Genomic DNA, 14,595 nt, shown 5'->3' with positions numbered 1-14,595 from the left:
AGCAGTATTTGTCCCACTAGCAGGCCGGTGTTGTGTGGAACCATCGTGTGTTATATAAAGGCATGGGGCTCTTTTTTCTGATCTGCTGTCTATGGTGAGATAACTGTACATTTGTTTATTTTTAAATTTTCATTTTTTTTTTTTTTGTCTTTTGAAAGAGAGGTCCGTGTTGGCAAGGTTTCTCCAAGAGCATCCTTTGCGGCAGTATTCCAGAGGAAAAGACAGAGATAGAAGAGTTTAGAGTGCTGCATGAAATGTTCTCCGGAAAAATTAACAGATATTTTTATATTAGGGATATCCTCTCCACTTGGCCTCAGGTGAAAGTTCTTCCACCGCATTTGATTTGTCTGCTTTACTCCATTTCCATGTAAAAAGTGCCTCTGTTGGACTTGGTATCAGTTCCTCACACTCCCCGTGTTGGATATTTCTTGTTGTATGGTTGGCTTTGGTTGCATAACACGCACTTTGATGCTTCACCCGGGTCTGCTCAGCAAGTGAAGTCTTCAAAGTTGGCCTGTCCCGGATGATGAGGTAGCATGTTGCCAGGATATGTCGATGGTGTACGCAAGTTCTCGCAAGGAGCCTGAGAGAGAAGGAGGATAAAGACAGAGGAGAGTAATGATCACCAGGAGAGGAAATATTGAGATGGAGGGGAGGCAAACGAGCAGAGGGGGAGTCATCACATCCAGAATAAAAACGCATTTGAGAAAACCTTAAAGTCATAAACATGCTCCCAGAATAACACATGACATGAGCAACAAGCTGGGCCAGGAGGAAAGAGGAAACACATTCCTAAGAAATACTCTGGAGTTAAAAAAAGAAATGATGAAAGTAATGAAGGTGGATGGAAAGAGAAGACTACCAAATAAGTCTGGAGAGCAGATCAGAGGAGGAGCACATATTTCCTCTTTTTTTCTCGGCCCGGGCTCAGACTTACAATTAAAGTGAGCTGGCTTCATTTACACTTGGAAATAAGTGAGCTGTCACACCTTCCAAGGCTCTAATTCTGGCCTGTCCCTGCTGGTCCTGTCCCCCAGCTTTGATTAAATTCAAGCCACTTTCCGCTCTCCAACTTCTCTCTCTCAATTTTCTCTCCCTCTCATCCCAATCACTTTTTCGCTCCCTTTCCTGTCTCTCAAGTCCTTCCCTCCCTAGCTTCCTCCATCTCCATCTCTTCCCTCTCTTGTTTACTCTTTCCCACCACCGCCGTTTCGTCCTCCTCCTTCACCCCGACTGCAGTTGAGACCGGCGAAGACAAAGAAGAGAGTGTGTCCCTGTCAAAGCAATGCAGCCTGACACAGTGAAAGTACTTAGCAGCAGCATACTGACATGGCGTTTCACATCATCCAGGCTCAGCACAGCTCCCCGGTCATTGTTGTTGCGGCCTTTGTGTTTCTTCTTCACGCATCGGCACAGCTTATACTTGATCACCTGAAAATAGGTGAGGACACCAATTACTGACCTTTCGGGATCAAAACACAATATTCATTTTTTTTGTGTGTATGTGGAGAGCAACCAAAAACCCTCTTCTTGTTTTGTCTTTACGTAGTTCAAGCCCACACGCTTTGGACTTTGAAGGATTAGGCAAACTGAAATTCAAATGAGATTGATTTTATGCATCTATAAATGTGTTTCACCATCGATCCTGCACACGAGCAGGTGCTGCTTTTCGCTCTGTGCATCTCACACACACACACACACACACACACACAGACACACAGACACACACACACACACACACACACACACACACACACACACACACACGCATCTAGACTCAAGACTAACAGACACACAAAAAACCTCTCCGCAATGTGCTGGTAGAAGAGAAGGCATAGAGGAAGCATGCAACACAGAGTTACTCTAATGAGAAGGGACAGAGACATCCTGACTAATCTAAAATATAATACATCCAAAATGTTAATGTATTCAGTGTTGCTGCTGCTCGGATTGTGTGTGTGTGTGTGTGTGTGTGTGTGTTGCATGGAGATAGGCTGCAGGGTTGTGAGGGACAGAGCGTTCGTCACGCTTGCTAAAACACGTCCTGATGGTAACATTGTGTGAAAAACTCCATTTTGTAAGCAAGTAACTCCATAATAGTGGAGCAGTACACATATTCCTGAACAATACATTGCACTGAAGTGAGAGGCTCCCTATGATGATGGGAGATATTTTAAAAAGAGATATTTTACCTCATATAGATAGTCAAAAAGTTCGAGAATAGTGAGGATGCTGGCTCCGATGAAGAGACCCATCTGACCTCCAATATCACCTGGAAAAAGACAAAAAAGAAAGCACAAATTGTACCTTAATACAAAACAGGGAAGAGGGAAGTCATCTCTTAGCATTCACATAAAACAGAGGTCAGCTTTGAAACATACTTTTCATCTTTATTAAGGTCTGAAAGGTGAGAAATGTTACAGAAAACACAGATGTTTGATGCGAAAGTAGTTGAAAACCCATGATAGATTAAAGAGACAGTTTTGTGTCTTCTGGGACCTGAACACCTATTATAAAAATGCAAGCACTTGCTTTCCTGTCACTTTGGATAAAAAGCATCTGTCATGTTGCATACTGCATATTATGTATTCCCAAGAAAACACTTGACAGCCATTTTCTTACCCAGAAGGCCTGCCAGTTCATAGGCTTTCTTTTGTTCAATGGTTTCGTAGTTCAGCGCTTCAAAGTAGATATCCAGAACCAGAATGTTATCACTGTAAACAGAGAGAGAAGCACGGAGACTTAAGTCACATATTCAAAGGTCTCGTTTTACATTTTATACACTTTTTTTTTAATGTCCTCAGGCAAAGAAGATGACTGAGTCTGCCACTTCCTGCACATCACAGAGCAGATGCGTCAAAATAACCTGCCGTCACTAACTAATTCCCCATAGGTGGGTCCGGTCATTGAGGAAAACAGGGGAAGTGATGACAGCTGTTTGATTTCATACTGTGTTAATGTCTAAAACTCGTGACTTCAGCAGAAAGAAAAATAATGGGGATTAGTTTAAAGGCCCAGGGCAAGGCAGACTATTGTTTTGATTCCTGAATATCCTCTCTATGGGCCGAATCAGACTTCACAGCCCACTAGAGTTTAGATCAAAACCGTAACTCGACTTTGTAGTTTCTTTTTTTCTGTACTTGGCGCACTGTTTTATTACTTAAATTTAAGTGAAGACAAGTGGTGATCTGTCAGTCTTAAAAGAAACTCTGATAAAGCCGAGGGCTGAGTTGAAACGGCTAAATGCAAATCACAGCTGAAAAATGTAGAGATGGAGATGCACAAATACAAAATGAACACACAACATCTGCTAGTTTGATGATAAGTGTGGAGATATACTTTCCAGCTCCTGCAGTTTGACTGCACTGACTTCATTAAAAGAACATAAAACATCTCTAACACAACCATGAAACACAATCATCATACACTCAATTCCTCGCCTGGTAAGGTAATCTCGGTTAGTGGTTCCCAACCTCTTTTGTCAGACATACACCCACAGCCCTGGAGGACCTTTTTAACAGTAACGATGGTCCTGATCCATTAAGTGTCCCAGGAAGAATTACATCTGTGCATTTCTTGCTTTGACAAGTCAAAGCACAAATGTTACAAATGTGTTTGTTTGAATTAATGTAAAACAGGATGTTATTTAACACTATCAATTATATAAAAGTGGAAAATGCACAATAATTAGGTGGTTTGATCAAGTTTGTAGAATACTACTACTGAGAAGTAGCTGGGTGTTTCAACCATTTATCCATTACTTTTAGCTAACTATATGAACTGTTTATCCATTACTTTTAGCTAACTATATGAACTGTATATCTATTACTTTTAGCTATCTGTTTAGACTTCTCTCCTTGCTTCGTAACTAGTTTTCATGTATATAAAATCGCAACACATAGTGTTCAGGTGTTACAGTAACTCAATTTGAGGATATATTTTTAAAATCAATTGCAGTTTTATTCCACAATCTTTCCACATAACCCCCTGCCAACAGCAGAAGTTACCCCCTGGGGTAGAAGTACCCCTGGTTGAGAATCACTGATCTAGTTTTCTATCTCATTATTACTGACACTCCTGGGTGTTTTCTCCTGATTTGTAGCTTGAATGATGCTTCCTCACTGTCAAGTGTTCTCATTGCTTAGTGAGTAACCTGCAAAACATCTGATCAGAGCTGCTGTCAAACTGATGAAGCTGTGTGTCTATGTGTCTCTCTCTCTGTCAGTGGTTCCCAGTAGAAAGACAGACGGTCCACTGTCACAGATTTCAGTTTCACACAGCTTAACATTGCGCAGCCCAGAACTCCCAGCTAATGTTCATCAGACTGACATTACTTGGAAATATGGCCAGTCAAAAATGAACTGGATGGACTTACATCTATCCACAGGGAATTAAAAAAAAATTCTGAAGGGAGAAGTGAAAGGTTTTTGCAGCGCTCTGACTACATATGGTGTAATTATCTCAACAGCTCCACGGGGAATGATGGATTAAAGATTCCACTATTATTGCACCCTCTTCTCATTTCCTTGAACCCGTTTTGATCTTTTCAGTAGATTTGGCAAAGAAACACTTCAAACTTGGCTGATTAATCAAGTGCTAAACTCTGACTGGAAGCTCCTTATTCTATTTCCTCAATGAAAGAATCCAGGTTTGAGAAAGTCAACTGGATACAGCAGTTATTGTGCAGCCTTTAAGCGAGTTGCTTAAAGGGAAATGTACTTGTATCAGGAGATTTCTTGTGGAGCTTCTGTTTGGGCCACTTAAAACAATTATAAACATTTAACATTTAATCAAAGTTCCTCACAATCAAGACCATAAGCTACATTTGAAACTTGTCAGCATTAACCCGTAATATGATGGAGCCACAACTTTTGTTTTCTCAACCTAATTATGTATAGTATATAGCATAGCATTTTATATATATTAAAACATGTCTGTTCTTCAATCACAACTCCTGAAATCTGCTAAATGACGAAGAATAACTTTCAACTTCTTTATGTGCAGCAGCTAAGCAGCCAGCAGTACGAGACTAGTTACACTGAACAGCATCAAGGTGATAATGTGTAAAACAGAATAAAAAGTGAAGCAGAGCTAAAAAAAAAAAAATACACGCTCATCATTGGATAAATAAGACAAGAATGTGACTTACGATATGTACTGCTCTGTCTTGTTGAATTTCTTGGCAAGGTACTTGGCCGATGCCTTGCTGGGTATCTTGACAAAGGACATCTCTTTACCGTAGCGAGTCAAGTTGCATGGCGTCTCGCACACACAGTAGTCATTGTCTCTCTCGACAAGAAAGTCTGAAAAGGAAGACACGGGGACAGATAGATTTATCATCACCTCAGGATGACAAACAAAATGCCATCAGAGTGAAGGCCGTCAAAGAAAACTTGTGAAAAGACGCCGCAAGGAGACACCCCAGAGACCCTTATAAGAAATACAAAAGATATAAGACACATGAGTCAGAGAGACAGCAGCAGCCAGAGGCCGACACGTGAGGCGTTGTCATGAAAGAGTGAGAGATTGCAAGTCAATAAGAAAACAAGCAACAGACATGAAAGGCCTGGAAGGTATCAACTGATGGGGATGCAAGGGAGAGTGAAAAGGAGAGCCTCAGTGCCAAGCCTGAGGTTTACTATTTGAGACCATCAGGCTGAAGGGAGACTATTATCTGTTATCAGCTGGGATCAGGGGCTCTGAACAGTGGGACATACACATTGAACAGTGTATATACACACACACACACACGCAGCATGCTGGGTTATCTCCTTACCCAAGGCAGGATCTGCACACTCCTTGTACTGCTCTGGGGTGCAGTATGGGGCATCTCCTAAGGACAGGCAGAAGAAACACAATGTTCTCAGTCTGAACAGAAAGAGGGAGCAAGGGAAAAAGAGGGTTTCAAAGAAGCACAAAGGACGACGAGATCTGGGCTTATAATTAATTTGGTCTTAGTCTGACCTTACTGTCCTTATCACGACTGGATATTCGTCTCAAATTTAATCTCATCTCATAATTGATTTCATTAACTTTTGTACTTTTGCTGCCTCTAATCACCACTTTCAGTCTCCCATCACCCTCTCCATCTTTCTCTCCCTGACACAGGAAAAAAGACATGTCCTAGATGTAGACAAAATTATTTCCCAGCAGCAATTATTCACTACATTTTGGTTCATACTGTTTAAAAAATCACTGTAATGACAGGGAGCTAGGACAAATGAACAGCAGCAGGGCACTATCCACTGAGCCGATGATTTTAACCGCGGAGTTCTCTGTGGGCTCACATTAATCAACGGCACAATCACTATAAGATAGCAGCTAATCCTGATTATCACACAGACAGGTTGTGTGGCTCTCTATATGCAAACACAAAGCTGAAAGTGACCCTGATTGAAGAGAGAGAGACATTAACAATTATTCGACAGGTGAGTGCGGGTTAACGGAGGCCAAATCCAAATGTTTCCTCTGTGCCAAACTCCTTTTCAATTTGCCGTCTGAGATGCCACACAGTGATTAAATGTAGGAGGTAGATCGCAAATGCCAGCTGTAATCACTGCACAAACACAAAGAGAAAATAGTTTAGTTTTCCGATTCACTGGAGTGTGAAAGTATCACATTTTCTGCAGTTGCTGGCAAAAAGCTGTTTGTTCCTTAATAATTGGTTTTGTCACCACAATTTTGAATGAAAGCACTTCCAACCACAACAACAGACACAATAACATCCACATCTTTATCAATAAATGTAGCGATACAGTATTTGTATCCAGCAATGACGTGCTCTTCTGGTTCCTACCAGGCATGTGGACCATCCTGCAGTTGCAGTTCTCCACCAGGTATCGTGTCTCGCAGTCGATCCGGCAGGCCGTGATGCTGTAAGTGCTGAAGAAGTCTGAGTCCATCGGCGTGGCCTTGCAGTCCCCCCAGGGTGGAGGCAGGTACGTCAGCTGAGAGTGAGAGAAGAAAGAGTGCAGAACCACTTTAGTAACAGAGCACACTGTCTGTTGAACATCTTCTCCTGTGCCCTGTTAATGCAGTGATTTGACCTTGCACTTTCTGTCAATATGTTGATAAACGTGTCTATATGAAAAGCCATTGCACATTCATTGATTTTGGCACAGACAATGAATCTTGATCTTACTCCATGGTGAATACATGTGCATAGCGGTGCTTAATGTGGGAGCTTTTCTCCTACGCTTCTCCTATTCCTAGTCTCCCTCTGTGCTTTCATTGTACTGCCCACTCTTCATGCAGGAACTGAATAGTGTCATAGTACAGCTGTGATGTTGTAAGTTATACTCTAAACAGCTTTGCAGCAGGGAAAACCGTGGTGCCATGTTCCTTCTGTTTTGATCCACAAATGTATGTTTTCTCGCTGTTGTGAAATCTGTGCAATAAAATATCCTCTTGATGTAGACGTCTATATGGACATCTCCGGATCCACAAGTCCAACACAAAAAGACTCAGAAAGAAGAAGAAGCTTCTTCCCTCAGGCCATGGGAATGGTGAACTCTGACCTCTGTATATACCCGGCCTTGTTTTTTGCTTTACATTACATTTTTATATACTGAAAAATTGCACAACCCACTTACACACTGGGCCAATATACACTTTAGTATTTTAATAAATTATACAATTACAGATATTTATTTATCTTTGAATTTGTATCATTCATATTTATTTTTTAATTATGTTTTTTCTCATTACTCCTATTACTCTTCATTGCACACTCGCTCCTCCAGCACAGCTTATACCACCTTGAATTTCACTGCACATATTGTATGAGAATGTGACGAGGCCTGTAACTAACAATTTCTTTCATAATCGAATAAAACATTGTGAAAAACGCCCATCACAATTTCCTAAGGCCCTAGATGACATATTCAGACTGCAGTGGGAAAAAAAAAAATATACCTCCTACTCTGAAACAAGCCCCAATGAATTTTGTTTATACTTGATGCGGCACCATACTGTTAAGAAGAAAAACGAACTTAGAAAAACTGAAATCACTCCAGCAGAGTGCATTTTTGCAATTTGCATATTATATTAAAATATTAGCAGTATTCATTTACATTTCAGCTGTCATAAAAAAGGAAGGCAAAAATGTGATGTACTAAATGGAGCAGGAAGCTATAAAACAGCCCCTGTGTGTTTCCGTTTCAATAGTTCAAACAGTGCATCGCTGAGTGCTCACACAGCAATGAATTAAAGGCCACCGTTATGATTTAGCGACCTGCATTTTACACAGTGCAAGTGGCAGCCAAGTGTGTCGCGTACTGGATTTGGTTACCAATAACCCAAGGCTATGTTCAACATGCACATATAGTATTTACACACATATAGTGCAGCATGCTGAAGAAAACCAGATAGCTCTGGCTAAAATCGAATCAGGAGACTATAACGATTCCTCTGCTTATTTTCACACCAAGGACGTTTAACAAAGTCAAACAGAACATAAAAACCATCAGAGCTGAGGTAAAACGTGATAATCAATAATAGGTGCTTGTCTATTTAGTCACCTCTTCACGTGGGCTAGACCTATTGGAGGAGCGGGTAATGGCCCCCTTATGCTCAGAGTTATGCTATTTCGATTTCTCATGCATTTTCAAAAGCTCTGCTCAGCCATCCTAAACCACCTTGTGGCACCATTACTTCCCATTGGTTAAACTTCTGCAAAAACTTAATTCTGCAAGTGTGGACAAAAGTGAATCTGGCGTAAGAGATTTCAGGACATGTTAGTGTGCTGTTAGCTGTTTAACGACCATGAAGAAGAAAAGAAATCGTCTTAAGATTGTGACCTCAATTCCCCTGAGAGAGAGAGAGCAAACGGAAGGGGAAAAGGCGAGAGTCAGCAAACTCAGACAGACATACAGACTTGGACAGGAAAGGAGGAAGATGGAGACAAGCTGGGAGAAGAAACATTTTGCTTTTCATGTAAAATAGGGGGAAATTGCAGATTTTTCTTTTGTGGGATCTTGCTGAGTGACAGTTTGGCTGAAAAGGCCCCGACTGTTTTACACTACAGGACTGCTGAAGCAGGGAGTTGAATGAATGTGAGCAAACTGCATTAGATTAATGAAGAGTGAGTCTGCCAGCCAATAATAAAATAAATAAATAAACAGAGAGAGGGAGAGAGAGGAATCATATTAAAGAGAGAGGAACTGTATTAGAGGAATTGTAATGACTGTTGGAGAGGAAAAAAAGTAAGGGAGCTGGTGAGAAATAGAGAAAAACAAAGAGGGACATTTTCCTGCAGACGCGACATTGGCAGCATGCAAAATCCTGCTGCAGCCTGCCGACACTGGAACTCACTCACTAGTAGTGTGGACGTGGAAGGACTGAGATCACTCCAAAATCCGTCCCTCTCTCTCCTCCATTCATTATGCATGGTTCTGTAGCATATTAGGGGCCAGAGCATATGATTTGTGTGGCTGTATGCTCGCCATCACATCCACAGAATTATTCACACTTCAGTGGAATAACCTACATACACTTCGTTTCGCTGAGCAAGACAGACGTCCACAAGCTGAAAGTTTTTGTACCGCAAGTGTCTAACTGTCAGATCTGAACAAGGGCCCAAGGTCTCCAAGGTACCCACAATCACAAACAGTCCCTTCAATTGCACTGTGGGATTGGTAAATATGTGACAAATGTCTTAACACTGAAGGTTCAGCGTCTTTTCAACCTCCATCGTATCGAAGGAGAACTTCGATAGCAACTGTCCTAACTGTCACATTATTGATGGGTCTGTGGCAGACCTTCTATGTGAAACACAGGATTGATTTTCATCCAAAATTATGTTTTTAACCTCCTTTGTGTCAAAGCGGAATAGCATTCGTCCTTCAAAACACAGTGTAGTGCTGATAGTGCAGCGTTTACCATGTGGGACGCCTCATTTCAACTCCCTAGGGTCCAACAAAAGCCTTGAACAGGTCCAGTGACAAATATGTTACTCTCCTGCATGGCTCAATCACTGAGGCACATGCACAGTGTTACCAACAAGATGTACTTAAAGTATCAAAAGTAAAAGTAGTCGTTTTGCAGAAAAATGCATATATATTATATATACACAGATTGTTAATACTGATGCAACAATGTGTAAGCAGCATTTTACATTTTAACTACTTTATACATCATTAGGTAGTTTAGTCCAGTGGTTCCCAACCCAAGGTTTTGGTCTCCTCTGAAGGGTCACAAGATAAATCTGAGGAGTCGTGAGATGATTAATGGGGCAGGAAAGAAGTAAAAACAAAGTTCTCCTTTGCAAATTTGTATTCATAACTGGATGTTTCTGTAATCTGTGCTTTTTTTTGGTTAAATATTATATATCTTTTACTTCTTTGGACCTCAAACAGTTATTTAAATGAAACCACCTGAGAGGTTTAGTTAGAAAATCACTTTTGGTGGAACTGCTAACAACTCACAGACGTCTGAAAAGCGACAAGGGGGCTCCAACTATACACTGCTTTTTTTTGTAAGTTGTCACAAGCCAAAAAGGCTAGGAACCACTGGTTTAATCTTTAACAATGCATTGTGTACTTGACTCCGGACGTTAGAGTAGAAGTATAAAGTAGCATAAAAAGGAAATATTATAAGTATATAATATAATATATAATATAAGTACCTCAAAGTTGTACAGTAATGCGGAGTTGCTTTCCATGGTCCACAGTATATCATTCTCCTGAGTAACCTGCCTTTAGTTTGATTATTAGGTTCATGTTTGGAAATGTTTATAGTGGAGGGAAAAGTAACATTAAATGGAGAGACATTGTTACCAAGCTGTGTTTTCTTATTCCAGTTTATTTACACCCATCTAAATACTGCCCACTGTTTTGTTCATGGATCACTTGTTATATGAAAACTGGTTTGCTGTCAGCAGCACTATCCATGTTGCTATTTGTTTACAATAGATTCACTGCTTGTTCAGCTCACTCTGTGAGCACCATGCAGTCAGAGTGTGGACCAGAAGGTTTAAATCTGTGTAGAGCAGCGAGTTGGATGAAAGTGTTCAGTGATTTGACCACTAACCACTTTTTCAGATTACAGGTAGTCAATAGATCCGATTCATACACAAATATCACTTAGTGGAGCTTTAAATACACAGTGTGTCCCATTTGCCTTGACACTGTTAAACACACAGAGAGGGTGTCTGATACAGCTTGTGCTCACTGTTTAAATTTCAAATGATTGAGATACTGACTGGCCTGTGAAAGTTCAGTAAAGCTCTCAGTCTGCAGGGAGTGACGGGGGCAGACAAGGGCAGAGCCACCAGGAGTGCCTCAGAGGCAGCAGAAAGATCCTCCAGATGGTTGTGGATCAAGGGGAGAGAGCAGTAGAGTGGGAATGCTACTGGGACACCGGCCAGGGCTTGATCTACCCTGGCAGGGTTACCTGGGCCATGTAGGATGTTGAAAGCCCTGAAACACTCCCAATAATCCCAGGATACATTGCTGATGACATTAGCCAGTGTATGATCACAAGTGTTCATGTAAACATATTCAGATTGTGACAAACATCCAGGACAAAAAAGCAATCAGGTTGGAAGCTGTCAGAGGGAAAACTGAATTTGAAATTGAAATTTTTATGCCCATCCCTTTGAAAAACTGACAACTATGAGAATAAGTGGTTGTAAGTGAGTTTTCTAAACCAATAGCAAAACTCGGCAGGCTAAAGTGGACAATGAAACAAAAATAAAACATGAACGTCATTTAATTAGTAGAATCCACGCTGATTTACACATACATGGTGATTTGATGAATTCTAAAAGGAATTTGTTTTCATTGATATGCAGATGACACACAACTTTATGTGTCGGTAAAATCAGGAACCACCATCAGTCTGACGTGCTCAGTGAATAAAAATCATAAATAATCCTGTTTGGGTCATTGAATTAATCATAATTTAAAGATAAATCTTCCTCCCTCCTTTCTGTGCCATGTTACTTTTAAGTTTGTATATGTGTTTGTTTTTGTGAAGCATTTTGTAACGCTGTTTTGAAAAAAGCTGTTCAAATAAAGGTTATTTTTATTATTATTATAATTCATTTTATGTTTGCATCCTTTTGACAGTGCAAGAGATTATTTGATTTACAGACACAATACCTCTTTGAGATCTTCAAAATTACATTAAAGGGAGAATAATAATGTACAAATTTTCCCTCACAAAAAAGTTTTCATTTTCATTTCTGAAATTTCGTCTTGCCCAAGACGTACCCGTTGTTCCTGACAGGAGACAAAGGTCTGAAACCCTGGAGCCACTCCAAAGCCCAGCTGGTCTATGAACGGCGGCTCGTCCTGGGTGTGGATCTGAACTTTGATCCCTGCTTCAAATGATGTCTCGTCTGTGGACAAGAAGAGGTTAGAACATTCACAACAGCGATGACGATTTGTATTCACACATTGGCCTGCATGATCTTTCTAGCCGCAGTTATTACTAATCAAGAGGAGAAAAAGCTTTGTAGTGGTGGAATATGTTTCAGTTACTTGTATAGTCCTATTTGAGCTGAACCGAGTCATTGCTTATTCATTGGTTACACCTACGGACTTCCAGGGATGACACACTGAGGCCTTTCAGGAGTTAACAATAGCTGGAATGAGGAGTGAAAGGATAAGGAAGATGGACTTCCTATGTAGGGCAGTTGATGACAATATGTGTCTCACAGGAGTCTTATTTACTGCAGGGAGAAATGAAAGTGAATGGATAAATTAATAAATAAATGATGAGGAGGATAGAGGAAAATCAATACAGCTGACAGCTTCCTTCGCTACGACACTCTGCTGTATAGATTTTAAATGAAGAAGATGGGCCTCTTTGTTACTGAGATTGGGGGAACATCACAATGACATGGTGACTCAAACATATACTAGAGCAAACATATTTCTATCACATTTGCACAGACCTGGAAATGCTTATCGTGGCGATGGCAGGCTGGATTCAAGAGATTTAGTTCCTTTGAGCGCTGGCTCTGGGATGAAGTAGGATGTCTGTTTCCTGCCGCCTTTCCTCTGCGCTTGTCACTCGGTATCAACTTCTAAGTGCCAAGCTTTCTCACTATTTTCAATTAAAGAGCTCAGGGATGCGGCTGGAATTCAGCAAGAGAGCTTCAACAAAGAGCAACAGACTTTAACTGTTACACATTGCTCTTCTGAGGCTGGATACAAAGCCATTCTCTGCTGATGCCAAGACAAATGCTCGAGGCTCGGAGAAGCACATATACATAAGTAGTGCCCAAGCTCCTGCTTGCAAAAAGCGCATCATCTTTAAGTCATGGCCATCTGTCATCCTTGTACAATTGGAATAATGATATTTGGATTGAACTTTGGAACAAAATGGAAACCTGATCATACTTAACACTTTACAAGCATCTTCTGCTGCCTCAAAGATATGTCAGGTATGGAACAATTACACAGAAAATCTCTTCACAAAATAGTCGATGTAACCTGGAGACATACGGTTGGTGATGGTTTTAACAATAAAATAATAGACTTATCTGTTAAATCTGGTTTGATGTTTTATCAAACTACATCAGCACACCTGCCCACTCACATTTTCTTGGACTTTTTAATTTCATCATGCTGAGCTCTTTTGGTATTATTTGATCAGAACCGGGCCTCAGTGGTTGCCACTGTTGCCTCACAGCATGAAAGGTTTGACAGTGTTGTTTCTGTGAGGAGTTTGCCTGGGTTTCCTCTGGTTGCTGCTGTTTCCTCCCACTGTCCAAAGACTTTCAGGTCGGGTGAAGTAAAAACTCTAAATTGCCACTGAGTGTCTAAATGTGTTAGACTGGCACTTTCATAGACTGGCATTCTGGGAGTTACTTTATCAAGGTCGTGTCTAGATGGTAACCCCAGTTTGTGAAAACCTTTCACAAAGACATGACTTTCTCCCAGGAGACCGTTGTTTGTGTTCTGTGTAAAACCAAATATACTTTGACTTATCATTTTAACCCAAACCATGATATTTTCCTAAACCTAACCAAGCATACCGAACCAAACTGCAACTGAAACTTCAAAAAACTAATAAAAAACTAATAATAGACAACTAAGTCTAAAAAGTCAAAGTCAACAGAGGATCCCTTAATGACTTTCAATTGTAATAAATCTGCACTAATAATGAACAGTTACATTTTGGTACCATTGATTTTAATTGTTTTATCTAAGCCACGCATATTTCATGTTATGCTGAAACTGTATTTGTAATTTGTATTCTATGAATTACATTGAAGTGTTATCGAGTCCAATGTCTATTTTGTAAACTGCGTGTACATGTATGATAAATACCACTTTTCTTGTTCTTACAGTTCCTGCGCACATATTTAGAACTTGCATAACTTTGATAAATGAGGCCCCGGGTGTTTGAACTGACACATTATGCACTGCAGGGCATTCGGCCAGATTAAACAAACAGGTAATCAATGCTGTTATAATAGGACTAATCAATGGCCAGTCTGCATCATTTTGGCATTACTGACAAAAGCTTCAGGTCTTTGGAAAAACAAGTATGATGATCAAGGAATCGGAAATCAGAAACTGCTTATAGTTTCATTATAAGACAGATTTTTAACAATATTGGCGTTGCCAACAAAATACATTGAAA

At 40.5% G+C, this 14,595-nt stretch overlaps 1 protein-coding gene across 2 annotated transcripts in view; it reads right to left on the bottom strand.

The window, feature by feature from the left end:
* Positions 1-487: 487 nt before the first annotated feature.
* Positions 488-14,595, bottom strand: part of asic1b (acid-sensing (proton-gated) ion channel 1b) — a 132,608-nt gene continuing 118,500 nt past the window's right edge. For both annotated transcript variants that reach the window (XM_070902247.1, XM_070902246.1), the window contains 8 exons: positions 12,213-12,340; positions 6,797-6,947; positions 5,777-5,833; positions 5,150-5,303; positions 2,623-2,714; positions 2,193-2,272; positions 1,330-1,431; positions 488-583 (listed from right to left, as the gene is read on the bottom strand). In XM_070902247.1, the coding sequence (XP_070758348.1) occupies positions 488-583; positions 1,330-1,431; positions 2,193-2,272; positions 2,623-2,714; positions 5,150-5,303; positions 5,777-5,833; positions 6,797-6,947; positions 12,213-12,340 (860 nt within the window). The remainder of the gene's footprint in view (positions 584-1,329; positions 1,432-2,192; positions 2,273-2,622; positions 2,715-5,149; positions 5,304-5,776; positions 5,834-6,796; positions 6,948-12,212; positions 12,341-14,595) is intronic.

The sequence above is a fragment of the Enoplosus armatus genome, chromosome 3, assembly GCF_043641665.1.
Source record: "Enoplosus armatus isolate fEnoArm2 chromosome 3, fEnoArm2.hap1, whole genome shotgun sequence".
NCBI lineage: Eukaryota > Metazoa > Chordata > Actinopteri > Centrarchiformes > Enoplosidae > Enoplosus > Enoplosus armatus.
Note: the sequence above shows the minus strand (reverse complement) of the source record. Positions and strands in the feature narration are given on the sequence as shown.